Source organism: Harpia harpyja, chromosome 7 (genome assembly GCF_026419915.1).
Source record: "Harpia harpyja isolate bHarHar1 chromosome 7, bHarHar1 primary haplotype, whole genome shotgun sequence".
Lineage (NCBI taxonomy): Eukaryota > Metazoa > Chordata > Aves > Accipitriformes > Accipitridae > Harpia > Harpia harpyja.
This window is the reverse complement of record NC_068946.1, coordinates 37,861,457-37,887,840: the sequence shown is the minus strand read 5'-3', so window position 1 is coordinate 37,887,840 and position 26,384 is coordinate 37,861,457. Positions and strand designations below refer to the sequence as shown.

Genomic DNA, 26,384 nt, shown 5'->3' with positions numbered 1-26,384 from the left:
AGAAATGCGAGAAAGAAGCTGATTTGAAGATATGTTTCTTAAAACTGCTATATACTACATTACTAAAAGGAGCTTACCATATCATTGTACATTGTATTTAGTGAGGTATTTAATCCAAGTCCAGTAGCTGACACTATGCAGAATTTGGTGTTTCCAAATTAAGGTTGATGTTGTGCAGTACAGACAACACCTTGCCAACCCAAGCCTCTATGTATATTCCTAATATTCAGATTTTAATTATTTTGAGACTATATTTCTTATTCATCAATTTTTAGCTTGTGTTAATATGGAAGTATCTGATTCTTACAGAAATCTTTGATTGTCTGTATAGAGCAGGAACAATTGTATTGAAAATTATGGTCTTATAATGTGGCAATCAACATCAATACATTATGTATACACATACTGACAACTCTAAATATTAGAAAATCATCCATGCAGTCTTCAAAATCATTAGATTAGCTTAAAAATAATAAAACTCTAAATATTGCATTTCACTTCTTTTCATTTGTTGTGAGCTTTTGGAGACTTTAAACACATTTAAGTCACACTCCAATGTGACAAGAAAAATTTAAAATACACTTTTCTAAACAACTAAAAGCCAGCATAATCTTGAAATTATATGAATGCAGGACTAGGTAATGCAAAAATAAAACCATTGTCAAAATAAAATTTTGAAAATTGTAAAGCTAGAATTGCTCTTTAAATAGCATTATTCTCAATGACAAATCCAAAATTAATAAATCATTTGAATACAGGTTTGGGTTTCAATTGCTCCATTCTTTCCTGACATGTTTCTATTGTTACATTCAATATCTCCTCAATAGTGATTCCACTGGGCCCTGGTGAGAAAAGTCTTGGATTCTCATGGTTAGAATCATGTTTATAATCAGAACCCATGCATAATTCGAGAGACATAGATCTTCTCAAAAAGACATGTAACAAGATATAAAATCAGCCTCAACCTTCCCCCCTTCAAAAAAAAAAAAAAAAGAAAAGAAAAGAAAAGAAAAGGAAAAAACAGTTATGATGCTGTGACCATAGGTTCCAGTTGTTTCTCCCTGATAGTTACCCAGTCGAAGTTCAGTCGTCTCTTCCTGTCTGGAATAAAACTTATTCCACATCAAGTAATGTTGGTTTATCTACTTGGCATGCTTAGAGAGATGGAAAGTGTCCTTCAGAGATAAGTAAAACATTTTATGTGGAATAAGTGATTGAAGTTTAGTGAGGATAGTAGGGACATGATTCATATTGCCTTGAAGAATGTGGTCTTTTATAAGTGGAGAGGGAGTCCAGCTTCATTAACTTCTCTTTTTCAAGATGACAACAGGGTATCAGTCATACATGTATCAGACACCTTTGTAACAACAGAATTGGAGACATCTATGTGCCCTAACCTCAGACAACTAGCAAATGTTTGAGGCAATGATAACTTTGTTTTGTTTGGATAAATGATAAGATTCATGACAATTTTTAGATTTTCTGTCCTCAGTTCTAGAACAGGTATTGACATCTGTCCCACAGAAAATATTTACAAAGCATCCAAGCTGAAGCAAATCAGGATATTAGCTACAATAATTGTCACTAAACATAGAAATATCACATTCTATACCAACAGAATCACCGAATGGTTGGGGTTGGAAGGGACCTCTGGAGGTCATCTTGTACAACCTCCCTGCTCAAGCAGGGCTAGCTAGAGGTGGTAGCCCAGGATGATGTCCAGATGGCTTTTGAGTATCTCCAAGGACGAAGACTCCACAACCTCTCTGGGCAACTTGTGCCAGTGCTCAGTCATCCTCACAGTGAAAAAGTGTTTCCTGATGTTTGGATGGAACCTCCTGTTTCATTTTGTGCCCATTGCCTCTGGTCCTGTCACTGGGCACCACTGAAAAGAGCCTCGCTACATCTTCTTTACACCCTCCCTTCGGGTATTTGTGAACATTGATGAGATCCCTCGTGAGCCTTCACTTCTCCAGGCTGAACAGTCCCAGCTCTCTCAGCCTTTCCTAGTATGAGAGATGTTCCAGTCCCTGCAGTCTGGCAGTCAAAGATACTCCTTTAATTCTACATATGATCTTCTGTCACGTATTTTCTCTGTTGAAATATAGGTGGGATCAAACATTAAATGCCAGGCAGCAGTTGAAGAGAGCACAAGAGGGCTCTTGTGTGTTGTGGATCTGTTTGGAACTCATTTTGACTAAGGCTTTCTTGTCCTAGAATCAAACTTATTTATGAGTAACAATTATCCAGTATATAGAGGGAAAGATAAAGGTAGACTCTCAAGTTCATCTTCATCTGACAATTTAAGATGGCATAAACTGGAAGAAGAATTCTGGTCCTTCCCCATGTTTTCTGTTTATTCCTGCCCTGTCTTGATCTCTCCTCGTGAAATGGTTTGAGAAACCGATCCATGCAAAAACTAACCCAGCAAAAGAATTGAGCAGCTGAAGGTACAAAGAGGCAGGAATAAATATACTTTGTGTCATAGACCACACACACTTAATCTCTATTTGGATCTCATCTGCATAATATTGATCTTAGGATATGTTGACATTGGCATCACTAAATGCTGAATAAAGTTCTCGAACAATTTGAATAATAAATTTTGAACTAATTACAGAGAGTAAACCCCATGACTTAGTTTGTTCTGTAAGAAGGAGTGAAATTAATTCATAGTAATTTATATATTTGGTGAAATAACCTATGTCTTTAATTTTTATCTTTCTACCACCTAATTTTAGCACTAATCTGAGACTCTCTAGCTGCACAAATTGTGCTGCATAGATTTTGAATTAGGATTTCTGTCCCCCAGTAGCTGTTGCCTCTGACAGAAAGAGTAGTGCGGGATTTAGTTCTGTCATAAACATTCGACTCTCAGATTTTAATAACATCTTCACTTAGGCTAAAAGTTTCTGTAATTCATCCTAGTTCTATTTCTAGAAAGAATTTAGAATTTACTATTTCTATGATAGTTAATTACAGAAATTAACTATTTCTATAAGCAGAAGGCCAAAACATTTCCAATGGCTTTCACTATTTAGAAAAGAGTGAACAAGGTCACAGGTGGTGATAATTCTGCTCCAGCAGCTCTTGGTCTCCACATAGAATAAGGATTATTTCTGATGATTCCTCCTCTTCATACAGGAAAATGTTGCAGTCATTTTTTTTTTTTTTAATTTTTTTTGCAGGATATGAAGAAGGTCCTTGCAACAGTTGAGAGAGAAGTAGTGTGTGATGATGAGCTAATTCGCCTTTCAATGAGATTTGAAGTCTGACAACCTTATCAAGAATTAGGATCTTTTGCTTTCAGTCATTGCCATGACACAGACTTGTGTGACACTTTTATGCTGAAATTACTGGAGCTGCAGTGGATCATTCTTCATCTATAATCTCATTACAGTTTCTGAGTATATCTGAAAGGTGATCTCTGAGATATGATACACTGCTGGGTGAGGAGGACAGAAAATTATTTCAGTTTCTTAGACTGTTGACCCCCTCATCAACAGAAAAGTTTTATGTCTGTAGAATTTGGAAGCTGACTGGATCCATGTTTTTCCAAAAATATAATGATAGTTGGAATATTGTTAATTCCTCTTGTTTTTGAGACATTAGACCACAAAATACAATGCAGTGAGAAACTGATAAAGGATCACTTTGCAAATAGATTGACATTTTGAAAGTCTTTTTTTTTTCTGTGAGGTCTTCTTTTCTGTAACTCGATTAAATGTAGGCATTCATATTTTTAAAGTGGTCTGGTTATAGAAAATGAAGAACAGCTTTACAGCTAATCGTATCTGAGGTATTTTCTTATATGGTTACATGCTTATGATTTGCATTATGACATGCAGACAAATAGCAGTACCACTTTCCACCATGGTTACATATTCCCTCTGTTTAACCAATTACTACTAGTTTTTGTTCTGAACACTTCTACTTTGGATTACTGTTCTGATGGTATAAGGAACTTCTCCTTGCTATTTCTGAAATTTTAATTTACTTTTCTAATTCTCTGATTCAAAGATATTACTGGCAATAGTTCTATTGGTAGAATTGTTTTTGTCATAAGAAGTGATCACAGCAGGAGGAAAAGCAAGAATAACAAATGTAGTGGTGTCATCCAGTGACCCGTGGCCAATTTCTCACAGAAGAAGCCTTACCAAAGCAATGGTGAACCTGCCCTTTATTTGATACAGTAGCATTGCTGGTTCTGAACCTTCAAGGTAGGTGTGTGCTCTGCTGTACTTTCATGATCACTGTGGTGAAGACAACTTATTACAAGTGTAAAATTGACCATTTGCTTGGATGCTTGCAGGAGGTGGTTCCATAAATTTATGCATAAAAGTTCTGGCTTGCTCTCTCCTGTCATGGTACTGGGTAAAACCCCAAATAAAAAGGTATCTGTCCCACATCCAAAATTTTAATTAACATGTACATTTGCCTAAACACTTTGCAAAGCTTGTCCCACTTGTTTACTTCTTTGAACTCTTTTTAAAGGTAAAATAAACCAATAAAGCTATTCAGATGCACAGAAGATCCATGGAAAGAAGGGGGCAGGATTGTAAAAAATACATGCATAACTTAAAAAAGGATCTCAAACACTAAACACTAGGCATCACAGGCATGCTATTATCAGTGCTGAGCTGATAACATTGGAATGAAGGGGGGAAAAGAAGGCAAAGAGAGTTTAGGAAAAACAGAACAGGATAGTTTAAAAAATAAAATATCTTTGAATCTTTGGGACTGGTGACATTTTTCATGAAACAATATACACTGTAAATAATTTTTTTGTAATTTAACTTTGCCAGTGTATACCACAGGGATATGATTTAAATTATGCTTATTCTATAGACTCAAGATTTTTATCCAGATTAAAATAAATCCCAAATCCTGTTTATCCAGTCCATGCATAATTATGTGGAACTGTCTTTATCAAAATACATTATGCAATGAAACATCATCAGAGAGGTGTAGAAATGAAGCAGAGGGGAACAAATGAATGAATAAACAATGTTCTCAGCATATTTCACCTGCAGATCTTTAACGCTAATTTTAAGTTTAGCTATTTCAAATGAGCGTGAAGTATTATCTTCTGGTTTTCAGTATAAAGTTTAGGATTTCATTTAGGAAATCAAGTTTATTTAGTCTTAGTGCAGTATTATTCCTGAGGTTAAAAGTTGGGGGTTTTTTTCCACTTTTCCTGCATTCATAAGTATATTACTGATCATAATTAAAAGCATCTTTTGAAACATATTATCTAATATTATTTTTATATATATATATGAGTATGTGTGTGTGTATACATTGCATGTACATATATATATATATAAATGTAAATTATTCATGCATTTCATACTTCAAAGGAGAAAGAGGACTGAATTTTTGAATTTTATTCAGTTTTCAGTCATGAAATGGAAAAAGAAAGACACTGGATCAAATTCTGCCTTCAGATATTTGCAAAAAACTCCCAGTAAATATTGACAGGAGTCAAACACATTTGTCTGAGGACAGTATTAGCCCTTTGGTGTGTAAATGCAAATATTTCATGCAAAATTAAGTTAATACCACATGCAAGTCCATTTTATATGCACATGGCTTATAGCCAAGAAAACTTCATTGGTGCTTGTGCTAACATGCATATATGGTTTGAACTAAGAGCATTCATGCAAAGGAAAATGCAGAATGATCAGCATGGCAACTTTGTCAGTGACATTCCTACAGAGCAGCTATCTAATGCAAACCAATATGCACATGACCTTTTTTGGGCAGAGAAGCATGATTTGAGTTGTGGGGTAAAACAGTGATTAATAAATGTAGTTAGATTAGCATTTCTTAATATCTAATTTTTAGTAACCATTTTGCCCCACATCTGATTCTCCTTGGATTATTTCCCTTTGCTATTCTCCCCTTCATCATGCAAAAAGTTACAATTAAAATTAGAAAGCATTGAACAAGCTCTAAACCCGACAGATAACATGGATATTCTCCACACTTTATACTGGAATTAAATTGGATATAAATACCTCCTGCTCTTACCAGTGGGTGGTGTTATTCCATGTATTTAGGTATGAAGCAGACAGGAAAGAGATAAATCTTTCATAAGTACAACATAAATCACACAGTTCTTACATTATCCTTGCACTACGTGTAATATATTCAAACTCACTTTTTAAGAAAATTAAGCGACTGCCATAAAACTTGAGGGATAGAATTGTGACCAGAATAAGAAATAAAATATAACAAAACAAGATACTAAACTTGATTTTTTTCACATTTTATTTAAAACAAAGCCTCCATACTGCCTCACAATCATATTGCAGAATATGGGCTGTTTAATCCATTTAGTTAATATTTCACATTAATGACAAATCTGATACTAATTACAGTACACCAATTCCTGCATTATGCAAAGTTTAACCTGACAATATCCAGTTTTAGTTACTATTTCATGTGAAACAAGTGTTCTTAGTACATCCGTTAGTGGTAATGAATTGGTTAAAGCGTATGTGATTCTGTAATATCTTCAGAAATAATTCAATGAGCTACTTTAAGCTTAGGCTGCACCCGCCTGCAGCTTAAGGGCTTGATCCTGCAAAGTGCTGAGTACCCCACAATCCCATTGCCATCAGAGGGAATTAGGGCCATTCAGTGCCATGCAGGATGAAGCTACTGATGCTGCCTTCCACTGCAGTAATCCCCGGCAGAGGTTTATACAAGTATATTTGTCCTGTGCTGGGCATAATATGCCTCTGGAGGGGACACTCACGGAATTGGGAGGTGAAGCCCAATATATTTAATTTGCTGTCTTACTTTTAAGATCTGCTTTACTTAATGGTAATCATAAAGTCAAGCTGTCAGTGATTCAGCTTTATAAAAGCTTTTAATCAAGACCATTGTTTCTGCTTACTGCATCAAAGTGTACCACTCTGACAGTCATTCACAAATGTATGTACAGATACCACATGGAAGTTGTTTGAATTTATGTCAAAATTTTGGAGGCTGATTTCTAGTTAAATTGTTGCAAAAATATTGAGATTTTCTTGTTCTCGTCAACTTTATGGAGAGCTCTGCAAAGTCTCTGTAACTCAGAATAGCTCTGGAAATCATCCCTCTAGAGACACAAATTCACAGATCCTTAAGATGCACAATGCTCTCAGTGTCTTCAAACCTATGTCAACTTTTCAGAAAAAATGTTGCTTTCTCCAGAAAATAAGCCAGAAATACATATGATTACTTTTGCTCATTAGCAGATTGCTATTCCTTTTTAGTTGGCCACATAATATATTATTATATAAGGAGCATTTACAATTTTTTAATCAAGAACAGAAAATATGAATGTTGTACCTTGCCACTTCCTAGAAATGAGATTCTGTGGATTGCTGAATAGTTAGTAGTACTGCATTGACTTTCAGTGCAGAATTATGTGGTTGCGAATGCAAGCGAACTACTGTTCAGACTATCATATGATTAGAATGTTTCACTCCGAAAAGAGCAGCTAATCCACCTGCCTGCTCCTCTCTTCCACCCACCCCCAATATACCTGTTCTAGATTACACAATAGGATTTTGAAGAAGAATTGATTTCCACAGGCTTTATAGAAGAGTAACTGTGTAGATACCAACAAAGGTACTCCTGTTTGATACTGGAAGTGGAAAATCAGGCCAAAGAACAAAATAATTTCTGGAACAGCTATGTCTGAAAGAAGAAACCTATGTTTTTTTTTCTTGTCTTAAGTTTATAATGGTCAACTGCAGTTCTCAAGCTTTCCTATGCACAGTGATAGTTCAGGTTTCTGATTTAGCTTGTAATAATCTAGGCAGTTACATGTTTGGATGCCAAGCTTGTAATGGCTTGGTTTTCATAAATTGCTATATATCTTATTATATATATTCTTAAGCTTGTACTTTTACAGCTCATAAATAATGTAAACTTACAATCTATTTCTAAATTCTCATGCATTTATCTATTCCTCAGCACCCATGCCTGAAAAATAGAACAACATACCATGTTCATGTCAATGCCATTGGTGTATGTCCATGCATGCTGGAAGTATTCCTCAAGTCGCTGCCGCAAAGGGTTGGGGATTTGATGAAAACGTATAAACTCCTTTACTCGCAGCATCTGCATGTGATACCGTGCAGTTCCCGAGTAGAGTCTTTGGATTATTGCAGATACGTTTCCAAAAATGCTAGCGTACATTAATGCTGGATTAAATAGAAACAAAACTTAAGTCATATCGTTGGGTTTTGCAGATGATGCAACAGTTCTCGTAAAGTACTTTGTAAGTAAAACAGCTCAGATGAGACTAGTAACATTTTCAGAGATGTGGAATTGGTTTACCTGAAGGTTTTTATTGATTTGACTGTATCAGTACCAACTCAGTTAGCAGATGAGGCTTAAATATTAAATCGTAATCAGGTTGGTAATATTTATCTTTGGAGATTTGTAGTCCTGAATTTAGTGTTGTAAGTCAGGTTCATCTAATTTTACAGACTTTGGTAGAACTAAGAACTAGGAACTAAAGTTAAGTACAAGTTAAGAACAAAAGGCAGAGTTAAGAAGGTATGCATAGTTTTATAGGTTCAGGGTTTAAATCAACAAATAAAATATAATTATGATTATCCAAAAATGATGGGCTATAGTTTCCTAAATCCACTCAAAACTCAGTGTCCTACCCTATACAGGATTTGCTTACAGGCACTGATACACAACACAAAACTTCTGACAGTTTGGATAACAGATTTTGAGTAGTCAAGCAACTTGACTACTTCCTGACACTGCGTGAGTCACAACGTATTTTCTCATATAACATTGCTTTCCCTAGGAATTTGCCCTTCTGGCTGCATGCTTATAATGTTATTATCTTAGACTGTTAAGTCATTTGCTCAAACACTGAGAATAAAAGAAAAAAAAAAAGATAAAACTACTTACAGCCAATCAACATGACACAGATGGAGAAGATTTTCTCTGAGTTGGTGTTTGGAGACACATTTCCAAATCCTACACTTGTCAGACTGCTGAAGGTAAAATAAAGTGCTGTAACATATTTGTCCTTGATGGATGGTCCAGAGCTTGCATCACTCTTATTGTAATGCTTTCCCAATTGCTCTCCTAAAGAATCCAACCAGCCAATCTTGTGAGCCAGGTAAGGTCTTTCTACATTTCCAATGGCATACCAAATGCAAGCAAGCCAGTGTGCAATTAGTGCAAATATGCACATAAGGAGCATCAGAACTGCAGCACCATATTCTGAATATCTGTCCAATTTCCGTGCTACCCTCACCAAACGCAGCAGTCTAGCTGTCTTCAGAAGACCTATTAATGTTGTTGTCTGTAAAAATAAGATAGAAATTTTTCTCTGTTAGCAAATGTACTGTCATGAATAGTCAGCATGAATAAACCAGTGCAAATTCCATTATTATGGGGAATCAACAAAACCAGTAGATTAACCCATTTCAATGTAATCTTAATTTCATTTTCTTTGAATTATCAATTTTATTATAAAAACAGTGAAGAAAACAATAAGAAATGCACATTTTAAATTAAGGCATATTGAAGTTGTCATTGTCTGCTGAAAACTCTTTAATTTTGATTATTCTTGATCTGGACTCTTCAATCCACCCTAATAGACTTAAATGATCTATTAGATTAATGATGTTTTGGCATGATAAAGTCTGTAAGTTATTGGAACTACTCATATGACTGGCCTTGTAGGTAGTAAGTATTTATGATAATTGAACAAAGCTGTGTGGCTACATTTGATCCTAACTTGGAGACTCCTTGCAATGCTCTGGCACACATGTTCTAGAAGAGAGAAGTAATACGGCAGAAATGTCCCAAAGAGTAAGTATCTTATTCTGCAAATATTCCTCCTGTTTGTAATGGTCAGAACACTCTATACAGGTAACAGATGAACCACTGTGAATAGAAAATCACGGAAAAGTTACTGTTGCCAGACTCCAGATTAATCTTCTTTTTACATCTTTCATCCTGAAGCTTGCAGGTGTGTGGTAGAAACCACTAATAAAAGTACTATACCATTAAAAAAAAATATGGGTCATTCATAAACCAGGAATATATTCCAAGCTTTTTAGTGCAGACCTGCACTATGATTCATTGCAGCCTCTTTGAGGCTCTGATCTTTTTAAAGGAATTTAATGTTTATTAATGTAAATGTACAATTTTCAATCAGTAAATAATTTTCATACTTGTTAATTCCTTGTAAAAGAGATTGACAACATTGTAAATAGTAACTACTTGATTTCAAAAAGAACTCATCTACCTTTTCCCCTCCATTAAGTCTGAACATATATTAAAGTATTCAGTAAATGTCAAGACTGAATATGTTTTTAATAAGTTTTTTCTTCCTTTTTTTAACATGTATGTATATTGCATAACACTTAACTCGAAAAGTTTTCTTAGCCTTACAAACCACTCTGCTGGTAGTGTGTGTCACATTAAAGCTTTCTTTCAACAAGTACTAGACTATTTTTTATGTTTTATTAAATCCTTGCATTTAACATGTTTCTGAGTAAAATCCCAAAGCCCTTGGAACAAAAAAAGAGGTTTTCTTGGCTGCATTTGTCAGTGGACAGCTCAATATGTTGTTCATATTTTCCGAGTAAATGAGGAAGAGGATAATGTAGGGTTACACTGGGCAACATTCCTTAGTTCAGCTTAACATCACAGAGAATAATTTCAGGGTGAATGTCTCATTGCCACATAAAGAAGGCTGTTTCATTGACTGTGACTGCAGCAGTCTGAAAGACCATATCCTTCAAAAAGCTATGCCTAGGCTGAGCTTCAGCATGTGAATATTGCCATTAGGTACATTTTTTTGGTAAGGTAGATCAGGCTTCAATATGATCCCTTAAGTAAAAAAGCAATCTTAAGAAAAGCTAACATTTGTTCTTAGTGGGGTGTTGGAACCATTCTATTACAGATGTAGTCATATCTCTACACCACGCAAAATGCAACATATTCTTACATTACCCCTTAAATAGATCAGAAGGTAGATTGTGAATCCAAAATATGTCAACAGTGTTCCACCCCATTCTTAATATAAGACTTGCTAATATTAAGCATCCTTGGTGTCAATCCCATGCTTAGATACTGCATCAGTGTGAGCTCTGGAGTATGCGGGAGCTATATAGAACAAGCCAACTCCATGTCTTCAGGGTGAAATCAGCATGAGTGAGACTAGATATGCTTTAAAGCATTAAGAAACTCATCCTGAGTTTGAATTTTCTTTAACGCAGTGGAGGGGCTATGACACTAAAATACAGCTGGCAGTAGAGGTGGAAAGCACGATCCATAGGTTTTGGTGTCCCTTTACATGACGTCCACTTCTCAGTGTAGATGTAGTCTTCACACATAACAGTCCACCTCCCATGTGTCACTTGGCCAGGGACAGAAGTACTTGGTGTCAGAACTATGCCTCGTGCAATGCAATTATTTCCTTGGTGTGCTGGAATACTTTGCTCAGCATGGCACCCAAGGAGGCAGAGGTCCTCCTCTGTCAGTTACTCACCTTACCCCATCTGGTGCCAACAATTAATGTCTGCAAATAGCAATCTGATAGATGCTACTCTTTTCTCTGAATTGCTTGCTGCTCTGTTTTCATCATACCTAGCTTTCTCAGCTGGACTACAAGTTCAAGAGTTGCTGGATACTCACATCAGGATTTTTAATTTTTTTAATTTCTTTTTTTTTTTGGTAGCAACATTTACTCTGAGCCAGAAGCACATAGGAATCTCATAGCTACTGAAACTCTGAATCTGTATTGGTAGAAGATGGGTACAGGATCATTCTCCCCCACTATAGTATATTCAGTGCAAACAGTATTCCATTTATGAAAGGCACTTAACTGTTTGCTTAAACTGGCATTCATTAGGACCACGGCACGTATTAAAGTACTTTCAGAATCTAAAATCCCTATAATACATTGAAGAAATCTTTTTTAATTGGTAAGATTTATTAAAAAGATAAAGGTCTTAAGGCAAGACCCATTTTAAATAGATTCTGCCAAAACATTCTATTTCCCCAAATTTAGTTTTTCATTCCAAATTAAAAAAAATATAGAAAAAAGTAAAAACGATCAGCTTAGATTTCTCCATTGCACTATTCATATATTCCAATCTACCAATCTAACATTTCATTAACCAGTATAGCCAACGTAATTTTGATATTTTTGCCTTGTTTGGTTATTGTGCTATTTGGCCTTTTAAAATGCCTTTTGATTTTTTTCTAGCTATAGTACAGGAGGGAGGCCTGGATTAAAAGTGTATTGGTTTTTTTCTGTTTTGACTTTAGCAATAGCACAAAAAATAAACAATACCTTATGCCTGCAATGGTTCTTTCATGCCTACATGGTTGTCTCCACAAGCTAAGTAACCACACAGAAGATATCTTTAATTGTTTTGGAATAATTATTCAGTTCTGCAAATAAGAAGCTTGAGAAATGTTAAAGTTTGTCAACTATTTTCTCTCTGGGAGAAAGAAATCACCTTCTAAAACCAGGACTTCATGGATACTTCATTTTCTAAGTATAGGTCACTGAATTTATTTTATAAAATCCTTATATATTACAAGGAGGTATCCTTAACTCTGATTAGTCTTCTCTTTTTAACAGTGAGATTAGTTTATACCCTCAATTTCTCAAGCCCTGATGCTGAAATGACTACAGCAGGGGGCTATTTTGATGGATAGCAATTGATTACAGCATGATTAGAAAGAGGAGGGCATCAGTCTATCTGATTGCAGAGGGTATCATTCAGAAGTTATTATTGTTTCAGACTGGAAGAGGGAGCTGGTATCACCTAATTAATTATCTGCATAAATGGTATTCTGCCTGTGCAAAAAGCCATTTACATCTCATGACTTTCTCACTGATGGCCAAATCCTTAGGTTTCCTCTAGATTTTTGTGGTTTTTTTTTTTTCCTTTCTTTCTCATAACATCCATTTTTATTAATGTATAAATCTAAAATGTTATCTCTTATTTCTCTCTTTTCTAAACCAAATAACCCACTGATGTGTATGAATATTTCAAACTGTCTTCCAATATGTGTTAATGTGCGCTTGCTTACACAGTATTTCATCTGCTATAGGGTCCTTTCTAGTTTCTTGGTATTGTAAGGTCTTTGGTTTCCCAATAATTTCCTGTCACCTATATTTTATGTTAAAACCACTATCAACCTTCTACCTTTTTTCAGTCTGTAAGTAAATCTATTAAATACAAGTACTGTAGCATCAAGCATAGTTAACTCCTTTTTCTTTCTTGGAAAAATCTCTAATACATGCCAGAATTTGGGCTTTCAGTCTATGCTCCATTGCCTTAATAGCATCTTCTGAGCACTGTGTCATTGTTGAAGCTCTTTATGCTGTATGCATCATGATACTCAAAATGCTAGTACAAACAGCAATTAAACAAAAATATTTCAACTAACCAAAAGTTCTTATTTATAGCAGGGTACGGGTACTTCAACTGCCATTGAGAAAGGACTGCCAAAATGGTCTACGAATAAATGCCTGCTCAAGCAGTGCTGGGGTTCCTCTTTGCTTTGTCTTGAAAAACAATTAAAGGAAGAAAAAGTTGATAATAAATGCTTCTCTGATATTAGCCAGCCACCTAAATAATTTCCAGAGACTCTACCCTGATGCTGCATCATCCTGGACTGTACTCAGTCTACAGGGTTGCTAATGCAAAGGCAGACTACCTGTACGATCAGCTATGCAGTCTTCAGTGTAAAAAATGAAATTAATTGCAATAGGTTTTCCAAGTAAATTGGTAAACTGAGCACAGAAAACTGTATTACTCTCTTCCTGAGATGTTTTCTGAGCTTGATTTTCAAATATATTTTAATTTGGAAGGGGGTAAAGTACTGATTCTATCAGTGGAGATGCAGTCAGGACTATGAGGTTCAATCTCTAATTCTAGAACTGTGGGATTCTTCTTTTCAGTTTGCTTTAACAGATACACTGTGCAATGGAGTGAAGTGAAGATGTCAAAACTAAGAGAACAACAAGAGTACTTTGATTTATATGTCTTCATTTTAGCCCAAATCCATCTATTTTCTTGATTTATTGCTACGAATAGAAGACACATTCACTCCTACATTTTGTGAATATGCTGGATATATATATATATCATGATGTATTTATTTTTATTTTCTAAGCCAGCATTTTTCCTGTTGATAGGCTTTTTAATTATGGTCTGTAAAATAGCTCTGATCACTATTATTTGTTCAAACAGAAAGAAAAAGCCTTCAAGCTTTTCTGCTTATTTCAGCTGAGTGTTCTCTCTGGTCTCAATTTAATAAAACTATAATTATGAAAATTTTCTTGCTGAAGCTGTTACCATCACTTGTTTGTATTTTTTATTACAGTAGGTTCTAGGTGAAAGGGAAGAAACTCTGTCCATCTATATATCCATCTGATTTTTCCCTACAACGTACCTGTCTTTGAATTGAAAAGCTGATCAATACATTAAAAAGTACATTATTTTAAATGCATATATCTAAAAATATCTAGTAATCTTAAGCAGTGTTCCACTTGTACATGCACATCATCTATGTGTGTGCTTTAAGGAGCTGTGCCACTGCAACTATTATTTGTTTAAAATCCAGTCCAGACTCCTCAGCTGAGCAGAATGATTAAAAATAAACTACCAAAAGGATAGAAAGTAAAAAGTCCATCTACTACTTTTATCTTCCCAAGTATCAGGGATGCCACTTAACATTTACAATATACACACACAAAAAAGAGAATGGTTTACTACCAGCTGTAATAATTTTGTGTTGAGTCTGCTTGAACAGAAAAAAAAAAAATTTAAAATTATATTAGTTCTCTATTTTAGAAATTGGAAAGTTAACTGTCTTACTCTGTTGCTTTCCTATGGTTGACAAAGTATGGCTCAAATAGAAGCATTCACATAGTGCTGCATGTGGTATTTGGATTATTATCTCCTGCCCTTTCTAGACTCGGTTTGATATCAAGGTGTTTTAAAGCTGGGTGAGCACACATGGAGCTCTCTTTGGAGCTTATGTTGTTTAATAAAAAGACTATTCAGTACAATTGTTCGTAGGGGATCTTATTTGAAGAATCTCTAGATAACAAAAAAGAGCTATTTCATAAAAAAGATAACCCTTGTGACTGAAAAAATTCCATTAAATGAAAAATGCTCCATTCTAACAGTTTTATGTTTGCTTCTTGCTAAACTATCAAAAAGGGATCGTTGGGGAAATATTATAGTTAGCAATGTAGGAAGCAAAACTGCATTAAGTAGCAGCTTAGAAAAAGTGATTGACATATTCAATACCATGAATGAGAGAAAGTCATGATGGCATGGTAAACTGGTCCTAATCTGTCCAGATCATGAAACTGTTCGATTACTAGGTTTTGAGGGAATAAAGAATTAACTTACTTATATCTGCAATACTGAAAAAGTCATTACATGGTCCAATAACTTCTGTTCCAAGTTCCATGTTTTTGTATTTGTGTACTCACTTGCCAGAATGCACTTGTTTGCTACTAATTTGCAATGTTATCTTATGTTAAAGTTATCCCTTTAGCATCACTTTAGCACCTGGCACTTTACTCTTAAGGACGTCTGTAACAGGGGAGGTGTGGAAGAATGATGTTCAGGGTCAAATCCAAAGAGAACTCCTTCAATGAACTTTGGAATTGGTCCCTGTTGTAATTCTTGATGTTCCACACTTCCAACCACTGAACATAATTTTTGGCAGTGATGAGTGCTCAGTGATCAGAAAGGGATGCAGACCACACCTGAAGGGGAATGATGTGGTCCAGGTTAGAAGTAATGCCATTGTCAAAATGTTTGTCTTTCATGTGTCTGTGCTATCAAAACCACAGAAAAAAATCTGCAGAAAGACTGAGACCTACCACAGCTAACAAATGCAAAAAGTGATCAAAGTTTCTCTTGAATCTCTGAGCTTTTTAGTCACCTTCTGAATAGAAAAGTTCTCTTTTAGTAAGACAACTATTAACGTTACCTCTGTCTTTTATGCCACTCTCTCTCTTCTTATTGCATTCCCTTCACAAAATTTATTTCTACTGCATGATATTACCTGCATGTTTCTCCAGATTCCTCATTTACCTTGAGTGTGTACACTCAGGTTCAAATTCGTAGGAATATCACTATTGATTAGGAATGTTAGTATTGATTTCTATGACTGCTGAATTAGACCACATTATTACAATGATTTTTCAGAAGTACAGGAGACAGGAAAACATTCTCATTATATAAAATTTAAGAAAATGAGTTTAAGAAAAGCATGACTCATGTTCATCCTACTTCTAATTTTTTTAAGACTGAATATGCTCACAAGACTCTCAAGGTACATGTAGCTATGTGCCAGTTGTTTTATACTGACCATTAAAGGCATACTTAATTGAGTTTACATGTAATTTGTGAGGATAGCTAAGGTATGCTCAGAATTCAGATCAGGCTTTTGGGGTGGACATAAAAATATTTGCTGTCACAGCAAATGACTTTAATAAAAAGGAATTAATTTAAAAATTAAAACGTTTTTGCATTCTTTGTATTGTGACACGGAGGCATACAGTCAGATCAGCAAATTTTCATGCTAAAGGTTGCTGATTAATTTGTAGTTTTCACCTTTCTCTTCTCAATTAATGAGATGCACATATGGTCGACAAAACTGTCTGTTTCCCTTATGTCAATATGTGCAAAACAGTATTTTTAAGAAATGGATTTGTGACCTTTGAAAAGTGAATGGATCATATTTTGCTTGGTTTGCTGCTTTTTTTTTTAAACTGCTCTATTCTATGCATGACAAAAACCCCCAATTCTGTACTTGTCAGTTCACTTTTCATCAAATAATATAACTTTAGCCCTTCTTAAATTAAACAAAAATCTTTGGAAGGAGGCAGAACTGGGTCAGGCATCCAGAACACAGCGTATGTTTTATACACCTTTGGGCAAATTTTGGATGCATATATTGAGCACTTTTTTAACCTATTGTACAGAGAAGGTGAGGACATCAGTCATGTCTGGCAAGGTTAACCCCATATAATCTTTTTTTCTTTATTTTGGTAGTCCAAATTCTTGATAAAATAGACATCAGCCAAATATTTTTGTTAACTGGTATACTTTACACTACAACTAATCTGTTTTACACTAAGTAAACATCTGATCTAAAGATTTTGAACACATATAATTTACTTTTAATGCCAGCACAACACTTATATGCATTATGAGCAGTTTTTACAAAGCAAGCAGCAAATCAAAGGAACAGTTCTTAAAAAAAAGCATTTAAACAAAACCTTCATACATGATATATTTATTTCATTATTTGTAAAGACAGCATCAAATATGGTATAATTGAAAAATACTAGCTGAATCATGCAACTTGTTTTCCTGTCAATGAAAGCTAATATTCTACATTATTCTACTAAGGAAGATTTAATTTTAGTTTAACTTTAAAAGATGGGGTAGAACTACTAAACAGCCTATTAACTGACAAGCAAAAACATATTAGGATATACAGATTATTTTAGTAAAGACAAAACTTAAGATTTAAGACTTCTTATTCATTTAAGCTTACCTCTTCAGAGCCAGAGCCAAAAATGAGCAGGTCAAAAGGTATTGCAGCAACCATGTCAATTAGGAACCAGCCTTTGAAGTAGTGAATTGCTATTTTTGCTGGGTCACTTACCACTTCTTCATTCTGGTTTACATATGTTGTTCGGAAGTTTATTAGAATGTCAATGATAAACATAATATCCACAATTAAGTCTACAACATTCAGTGGGCTGCAAGAATATCCACACTCTCTCCTCTTCCGTTCCTCACTATCATTCAGAAGGAAGGCAGCAGAGTAAGGGGTGAATATGGCGGTATATATTACCAGCAACAAAATGAGCCAGTCCCAGACAGCTTTGAAAGGACTATAGTGCAATATAGTAAACTTGTTGATGCGAGGTGTCTGGAGTTTATATTCTGGTAGAACATCAGCCCCTAAAGATAGAACCTAGAATAAGAAATATACCATGTCAATAATCAGGCAGTGTATCTATTCCTACTTTCAGTAAACTTAGCAAATACAGGACAAACTTAAAAAGTACTTTATTGTAGTTTTGAGGATTAAGCTTCAATTACTTGGTGTTTTGGCAAACTAAACTGCGAAATTCATGACCTCTGCTGGGTCCAATAAATTCATTGACAATTTTACACAGTAGGTTGATTCTTGTTCCCTGTAGCAATTATTAAGTGGCATATCTGGTCCATAAAATCTGCATAATTAAGCATGTCATCAAATTCATTTATTCACCACATGGTAACCTTGCCAGCCTGTTCATGGCCAGTGAATGACTTTTCTTGCAGTGATGTAGTGGTTTTCTCCCAAAGCAAATCTATTATCATCATAAATTCACTACAAAAGAGTCTACTCTCATTAGGAAATGTTTAGGCAACCAGAAATAAAAAAGTTAGAGAAAGATCTGTAAGTGTCCTTGACAGCTATCTCCACTTTGAGTTTTGTGGTGTGGAAAACTTTCACGCATGGACAAATTTCACTGGGGTTATAGTTCCAGTACAGCTAAAGGTATGACAAAGAAGGCTACCACAGAAGTATTGCCTTTTGCCTCATTCCTACTTTTGTGAATGCCTAAAGCTTGTTATGATTCCTTTAAAAGCATGGATTTGTTATCTGTTGGTGTTATCTAAGTTGGATTTCAATTTCATTTGGAAGGGATTATGTTTGTAAGCACTGCTTGATTTGCTGGCTCTAGAAGATGAAATGTTTGCTTTGTTGCAAAGAACAAGCATAGTATGGGCACCAGATAAAACAAATTTCCTTTGGTTGCTCCTCCAGTCTGACTGAACTCTGACATGAAGGAACAAAGCCTTTAAGGGTAAGAAAGTAAATTACATTTTCGTCCCTATTCAATGTGTGGCACAGTTATAGAGACTGTCAGCAATGATGTTAATTATTGCCTTCTGTGCTGCAAGTGCTCTCCAAATCCTACGGGACTCAAATCACCACTTCATTCTACACAGACCAATGAACAAACATCAGATGGTGACAACCTTCAGTAGCTACCCATTTGGGCAAGTGACATATTCAAGAAATCTTATACCCATTTTCCACCAGTTACTTCTACTTATTCCTTATCCCCCTGCTAATTAAAAACAATGCTGTTTAGAAAATCAGATCTTTCAAGAGTAATTAAAACAAATAATTATACTGAAATGAAATGATGACTCAAAGGAGAAATACCTTGTCAGCAACATTGTCTGCTTTTATTTGCTTTTTGTTTAGCAGTAAGTAGTTTGGGATTTGATATTTCAGCTTGTTCAAGATTGAGGAATTTCATGCTCCTCAAACATAATCTTACAAGACTATAAGGGTCAGCAAACTCCTTTCTGTTTAACTTTCCAACAGCAAGTGTTGTATAAACCTTAGATCCTATCCTTACTAATCTAAGTGGCACTTTTTATTCAGTGAAGCTCTACTCTGAAAATGTTGTGAGAACACCAGGGTTAATAACCACTCTTCTCCTTTGAACTGTGAAGAAAGAAACAATTAAGCCATCCAAATGATTAGATGGTACCTTCAAGCAGCCATTAAGCACCGTGCTGAGGTGATAGTAGAGGCTGTTCATCTATTTTTTATACTGTAACTAGGACTTGCACTTAACTAATGGTGCTAGCTACTTTTTTATGCATTAAACACACTAGCTGACAGCAAGCTGAAGCATAGGCATTGCTTAGTCTCTTAAGCAGTCTTAATACTTTCAGACCCCCACCTGGTGAGTTGACAAGAATGTTTTACTAGTATTTGAGTGCAGTGTGAGTATATGTGGCAAGGGAACTGCTATTTATAAAATTTATATCAGTGTTCTCCTGTTGGATTTTCAGACAATGAAGGAAATGGATTAAACAAGAACAATAAAGCTTACTTCACATGTTTCTTGCAGTTACCTGAAAATTCCAGCCAGTGTGCTTCACTTCAGAGCAACACATAATGTAAATTAGACTTACTCCCCTGAAATCTGGCTCCTGTTCTCATCTTAGTTACATTTACTTCTAGGTTGGTTTAGACTGAGTTAGGTGAAACTGAAGAGTAAAAAAAAACCTGTCAGTTGGGCAAAATGAGTGAACAGCAGTATAAAAGTGATCATAGCAGAAATGGATCCAACTTTTTCATGCTAGTTTCTTAGACACACACAACAGGAGAGGCTGACTGATGGTTGTGAGTTTCATATTCTTAATGTGATATAGAAATTTACATTTCTGCATTGCTTACTCCTGTGCAACAGGAAGTGAAAACAAACACTAATTATGTAACTATTTTTTTTGCTGGATCAAGAGAAAGAAGACTGGACTTTGTTTCTCAAATAAAAAAATCAAAGTTGCACATACATAAAAAAGAGAATACACATTATTGGGTTTCATGTTGGCAATTTCAATAAAGACTGATTGAATATGAGGTGAATTTATCTTTTTGCTATTGCGTGACATGCTTGCAAGGCTTGGGTACCGGTGTTGGCCAATCTTGCCCATCTTGGCTAGATGGAAGACTTCAGTGTACTTAGCAATCCACCCAAAAGACATTTACTATTTCCACTTGCTTAAAATAGAAGTTGGCAAATTCACTGTCAGTGAAAAGACATCTTATTAACTTCTCTCTTCTGGACAGTGAAACTCTTCTTATAATTTGGATTGTAAAACAGGTGGCTTAGGGAATGAAATGTTTTTAAGAGTAAGGAGCAGCACTGGGACGAGACTAAAGTATTGCAGTGTTAAAAAGTCTCTGAACCTTGGGACATGACATGATGAGAAAGCCGAGCTTCCTTGCATCTTACTAAAGAGAAGACAATAATGCTAGGTAGCAGAAGTCATACTAGCTGCAGTGGGTTTTCTCTTAAAAAAATTTAGGGGTATTCAACCTTGATGAAATACCATCTCACACTGGTTTTGCTGGTGAAAGCAGGAATGTATTTATAACAACTGGTGTGTTTTACAAGCAGTATTAAGTGATAAGATTTATTCTATTATTAATGAGAAAATTTCAAAATTAAATAAACTGTGTTGTATTTTGCCTTTGAGTAAAGAACCCTGATCTAAAATTCAACTTTTCCTGTGTGTTCCTGTTTATCCCATTCACTGCTAAATCAGCGCTGCTGCAAGTTAGAAGACTCTTCATTCAAACACATTTTTTGACTCTGAGAATCTTGCTTCAGGTGTTTCACACAGATAAGGCTGGTGAACATCTTTTGCTCTTTTTAGGTTCGTGTGTTTACTTTCTAAGATCACAAGTTCAAGATTGCACTTATTATAGAAGGGCTGCAATCAGATACGCAGAAAAATATGGAGTGAGATCAAAGTAACTGTCATAAATTCACACAGTTTTAGACAGATTTATCTTTCTGAAGTGTTTGGTAGCTTTTAGTTTCTCAAAGATAACAGTAGTTGAATTGGGTTTGCATGGCAAGGTTTTGGCAGCGGGCGGCTACAGGGGCGGCTTCTGTGAGAAGCTGCTAGAAGCTTCCCCCATGTCCAATAGAGCCAATGCTGGCTCCAAGATGGACCCGCTGCTGGCCACAGCCAAGCCAGTCAGTGACAGTGTTATGTGATAACATATTTAAGAACAGGAAAAAACCCCTGTGCAACAGCAATTGCAGCTGTAGAGAGGAGTAAGAATATGTGAGAGAAAAAACTCTGCAGACACCAAGGTCAGTGAAGAAGGAAGGGAAGGAGGTGCTCCAGGTGCCAGAGCAGATATCCACCTGAAGCCCTTGGAGGACCCCATGCGGGAGCAGGTGGGTGCCCGAAGGAGGCTGTGACCCTGTGGGAAGCCCACACTGGAGCAGGCTCCTGGCAGGACCTGTGGACCCGTGAAGAGAGGAGCCCACACTGGAGCAGGTTTGCTGGCAGGACTTGTGACCCCACAAGGGGACCCACACTGGAGCAGTCTGTGCCTGAAGGACTGCACCCTGTGGAAGGGACCCACGCTGGAGCAGTTCATGAACAACTGCAGCCCATGGGAAGGAGTCACATTGGAGAAGTTCATGGAGGACTGTCTCCCATGGGAGGGACCCCTGGAGCAGGGGAAGAGTGTGAAGTGTCCTTTCCCTGAGGAGAAAGGAGCAGCAGAAACAACGTGTGATGAACTGACCACAACCCCCATTTCCATCCCCCTGTGCCACCGGGGGGAGAAGGTAGAGAAAATCAGAGGTAAAGTTAAGCCTGGGAAGAAGGAAGGTGTTGCAGGAAGGTGTTTTATGATTTGGTTTTATTTCTCATTATCCTACTCTGATTTGATTGGTGATAAATTCTTTTTTTTCCCCAAGTCGAGTCTGTTTTGCCTTTGACGGTAATTGGTGAATGATCTCTCTCTGTCCTTATCTCGACCCACATACTTTTCATTATATTTTCTCTCCTCTGTCCATCTGAGGGAGGGAGTGATAGAGCAGCTTTGGTGGGCACCTGGCATCCAGCCAGGGTCAACCGATCACAGTAGTTCACTGAAATTCAGAGACAAAATATTTAAGAAGAATGAAAATTTATTAATGGCTGCTGTTCTCTTAAGCAAAAGGAGAAAGGATGTGCATGTACCAGAGGTACTATCAGGTGACAACTAAAAAAAAAAATTCAGTAAGCCTTTATCACTTTAAACTGTGTTACACTGTTTGTGGTGTTATCTTTTTTTTGACAGTTCTAACACCTGTCCCCTCAAGAAAACCTGCCTGGTACTGGGTAACATTTCTGCCCTGTGTTGTGTTCAAAAACCCTTGTTTTGCATAGCGTTTCTTGGTGAAGTGTCAAGGAGCCAAACTGGGCTGATGTGCTTTGCAGCACATTGGCCATATGCTTCACTGGATAATTGGTTCATGTAGCAGACTTTTGTTATAGGCTCTGCAGCACCACATGCAGCAACAGCGTTTGACACTTCTTGGAGAAACACAAAGATTCTTCCCTGTACAATTTGTTTTATAAAATAGATTATGTAGGCAAAACACTAGGCAAGATGTTGGGTGATCTGGGAATTATACTCTAGTCTCTGCCATTGAGTTCCTCAGTGATCTTAGGCAAGCTGACGTTTAACCTCTCTAACCCCTGTCAAGTAGAAAGAATAATACTTACCTACTAAACTGAAAGCATCTTGCAAAGGATAATGACTGGAAAGCATTCATAGAAGCTGTTATGCAACAGCAATGAACTATCATCATTCTTACTCCTATAAATTCAGTTGAATCTTTTTATTTTTAAGATTAATTCACACAAATATTTGTCCTCTTCTCTTTTTAATTTTGAATTTACAACTTAATGGGGACATTTTCCAGTTTATTTTTATTTCCTGCATGAAAGTACTTTATTTTTGTTATCTATTACACAAACTGTACAGTTTCTCAGCGTTCTCTGAGAGACCCATATTGCTATGTATCACATGTATATTCATAAGTTTTGTTCTGGGGCATTTTCAATATAAATTTATTAAAGAATGCAAATTCATACAGCAAAACCCAAACAACTAGAAACAAAGTAAAGAAGCATAATAATGTATTAATAAATCATAAGAGAAATAATGAATGATAAGCCATCTGTTATGAATACCACCATGAATTGTTAAAGAAATACTTCTGTCAAACCACTGCATGGATTTACAGTATGGTTTCCTAGCTATTCTAGCACTGCATGAGAGCAAGTGTGGGGTAGGGTTATTATATGCTGGATGATGGCTCTTCAAGCAACTGTAGAGCTATGTAAAGCACATGATCATGGAGAACAACCAGAAAGCATGCCTAATTCTTTGAAGAAGTGCTGAACTCATTCTGTGAGAATATTGTGATTGCATGGACCAGATGCTATAAGCAAGTTATTCAGAAAGCATTGGACCTTTTGCACTTTCACTAAGAATTCACAATATTTTTGTGCTGTATATTTCCAAACAGACAGCAGATACATGATTAATGTACACTCACACAACAATATGTAGCATATTCACAATCTAGGTAAGATCTTTCATCATGGACAAAATTAATGAGCGTCTGGAAAATTTGAGCAAAGAGCAAGGTTGCAAAATAAGAAGTATACATGGTGGGGGAAAACCCAACAGTTGTAAGGTAGATGGATACTGACGATATCTATGCAAAAGGTAGATGTAGAAGTTTGATGGGGGCAAAGCGTAATAAATTAGCTTTTCAGAAAGGTACTTTCCTAGGTCTCATGACAAAGCGTGTCTCATGAACTGTATATTTAAATGATGTAGTTATATTCAGTACTAAATACTGTTTTGTCACTGCTGCTTTTGCCACAGATGAATTAAAGTAAAGCTTGTACTAACAAGGTTAGCTCTTGTTTAGCACCTTTCATGTTAAAAGAATTTCATAAACATTTAATAAAGCTCAAACTATAAATATAGTCCCAAATTACTTGGGGACTTAAACATTTACCTCACCCATAAAACATCTTGCGTAAAACTATGAAAGATGTTACCAGTCCACTCACTGAAATATAACGTTAAAATGATGTATTTCTAGGAAATACTATATGACTTGAAAAAATATTATTTTGCCAATATCTTGCTGGGCTCAGTCCAATGCTAGGTGCACAGCCCTGACAGATGAATGGATGATAACTCCTGCATCTTTAAGTCAGGGAAGCTGCAGCAAATCTAGCAACATGTCAGCTTCTTGTATGCTGAGAGACTTGAATATCTTTATTATGAGTAGAGATTGAAGAACCTTTAAAATTTCTTATTGTATAAAATGTATTCAGCAGCCAAGTTCTGAAATTTACATGAACATGTAAACAAGATGATAATGGAACCAGGATAATTCTATTATAGACATTATTGTAGCCAGTGAAAAAATAAAGGAAGGAGTTCGGAAGAACTTTTGACTTTTCAGAACTTCTAATTCAAATACATTTCAAAGTTGAGTCAGAAAGCCAAAATCATCCATACACGTTATTGGAGTCTAACAGTGGAAGGTGACTACATTAATGAAGTGTAAAGCATGTTCTGTTTTCTGAAGGAACATAGACAAGAGGTGACATGAGAACATTCATACCCTTCTCATTTTTATAGGAGGTTTCCATAAATTATTAGGCTAGGTTAATCTCAATGACCTCAAAGTAATTTCACAAAAAATGAAAAGCTATTTGGAGTAAAAATTTTCTTCCAGCAGCATTTTTAACTCTGTACAAGTTTATTGTTGGTGACTAGGCAATCAAGGAAGGTAGCGTCTCCTAAGTTCAAGTAAAGCTAAGTTACTATTCCTGTTTGCTCTATGATGCAGCTTATGGTGCAGAATGAACACTGCCAATATCATCCAAAACCCCTTAGATCATGAGTACAATGTCCTCCTTTTAATAGGTAGTTTTGAACTCATTTTCATATCTATTAACAAGGCAAATAACAGTATTGAACAGGAAAAACTGGAAAAACAAAAGAAATGAAAAACGTGAAGCTAAAGCCATATTCTCGTAACAACTACCCCTTTTTATCATGACCATAGACCTTAAATCCGAATGATAGCGCAGTTCAAAAAAAGAAGGAGTATTACTTCAGCTTTAAAAGAGGATATGATTTTGCATCGGAGATTTCATTAGATTTGTGGAACTCTCTTTCCTCCTGTGTATTAGTTCTACTGAAGCTACCAAGCTATAACTAGCAAAGATATCTCTTCCCTTTTATTCTCTATTCACACCATTACCGTGAGACCCCTATAGACTGGACCTCCTGAAGAGATCTCTGAATCTAAAAAGACCTAAAAATAAATATTACACAAGCATTACTGAGCAAATGGAAATTAAATCAACATTTGCTCCCTGATGGTAGGCATTACCTAATTCCCCAGAAGACTATAATGCTCTTTCATATTTCAGTCATCTTGATGATCATCTTCCTTCATGCTGACATGAACAACCAATAAGATTACACCAGTACTGAAAGTGCTTTTGATTTCATGCGCCCTCCAAACACAGCATTATATATTGCTTTCACACATCAGCATTAAAAGTCATTTTTACACCTAAAAGATATTTTTACATGTTTTTCAAAGGATAGCTATTAAAGAACATCTTCTTAACCAAGAAATACTGATGGTGGGGAATGTTAGTACTTGTCTTCTTGTTTTATTCTTTTGTCTGTATTAAACACTTTAAAATTATGTAGCGTGACAATTTGTATATAATGCTGATACTTAACTTTTTCTATCAGACAGTTTGAAGTATACCCATGAGGTCTTATAACACAGTGTTTTAATGGCCTCCATATTTTTTAAGTCAAGCTTTTGTTAAAGAAAATCTGCTGCTGTGTGAAAATACAACTTGTCTTTACCTGTCCTATATGTTTCCCATTTGGGACTTTAGATACAAGAGGATATAAACCTTCTTCTT

General features: G+C 35.8%; 1 protein-coding gene across 4 annotated transcripts in view; it reads right to left on the bottom strand.

Annotated features, from left to right (window-relative positions):
- KCNH7 (potassium voltage-gated channel subfamily H member 7) overlaps positions 1-26,384 on the bottom strand; it is a 242,856-nt gene that overhangs the window by 33,548 nt on the left and 182,924 nt on the right. For all 4 annotated transcript variants that reach the window (XM_052793093.1, XM_052793092.1, XM_052793094.1 and 1 more), the window contains 3 exons: positions 17,584-18,009; positions 8,929-9,328; positions 8,002-8,201 (listed from right to left, as the gene is read on the bottom strand). In XM_052793093.1, coding sequence (XP_052649053.1) covers positions 8,002-8,201; positions 8,929-9,328; positions 17,584-18,009 — 1,026 coding nt within the window. The remainder of the gene's footprint in view (positions 1-8,001; positions 8,202-8,928; positions 9,329-17,583; positions 18,010-26,384) is intronic.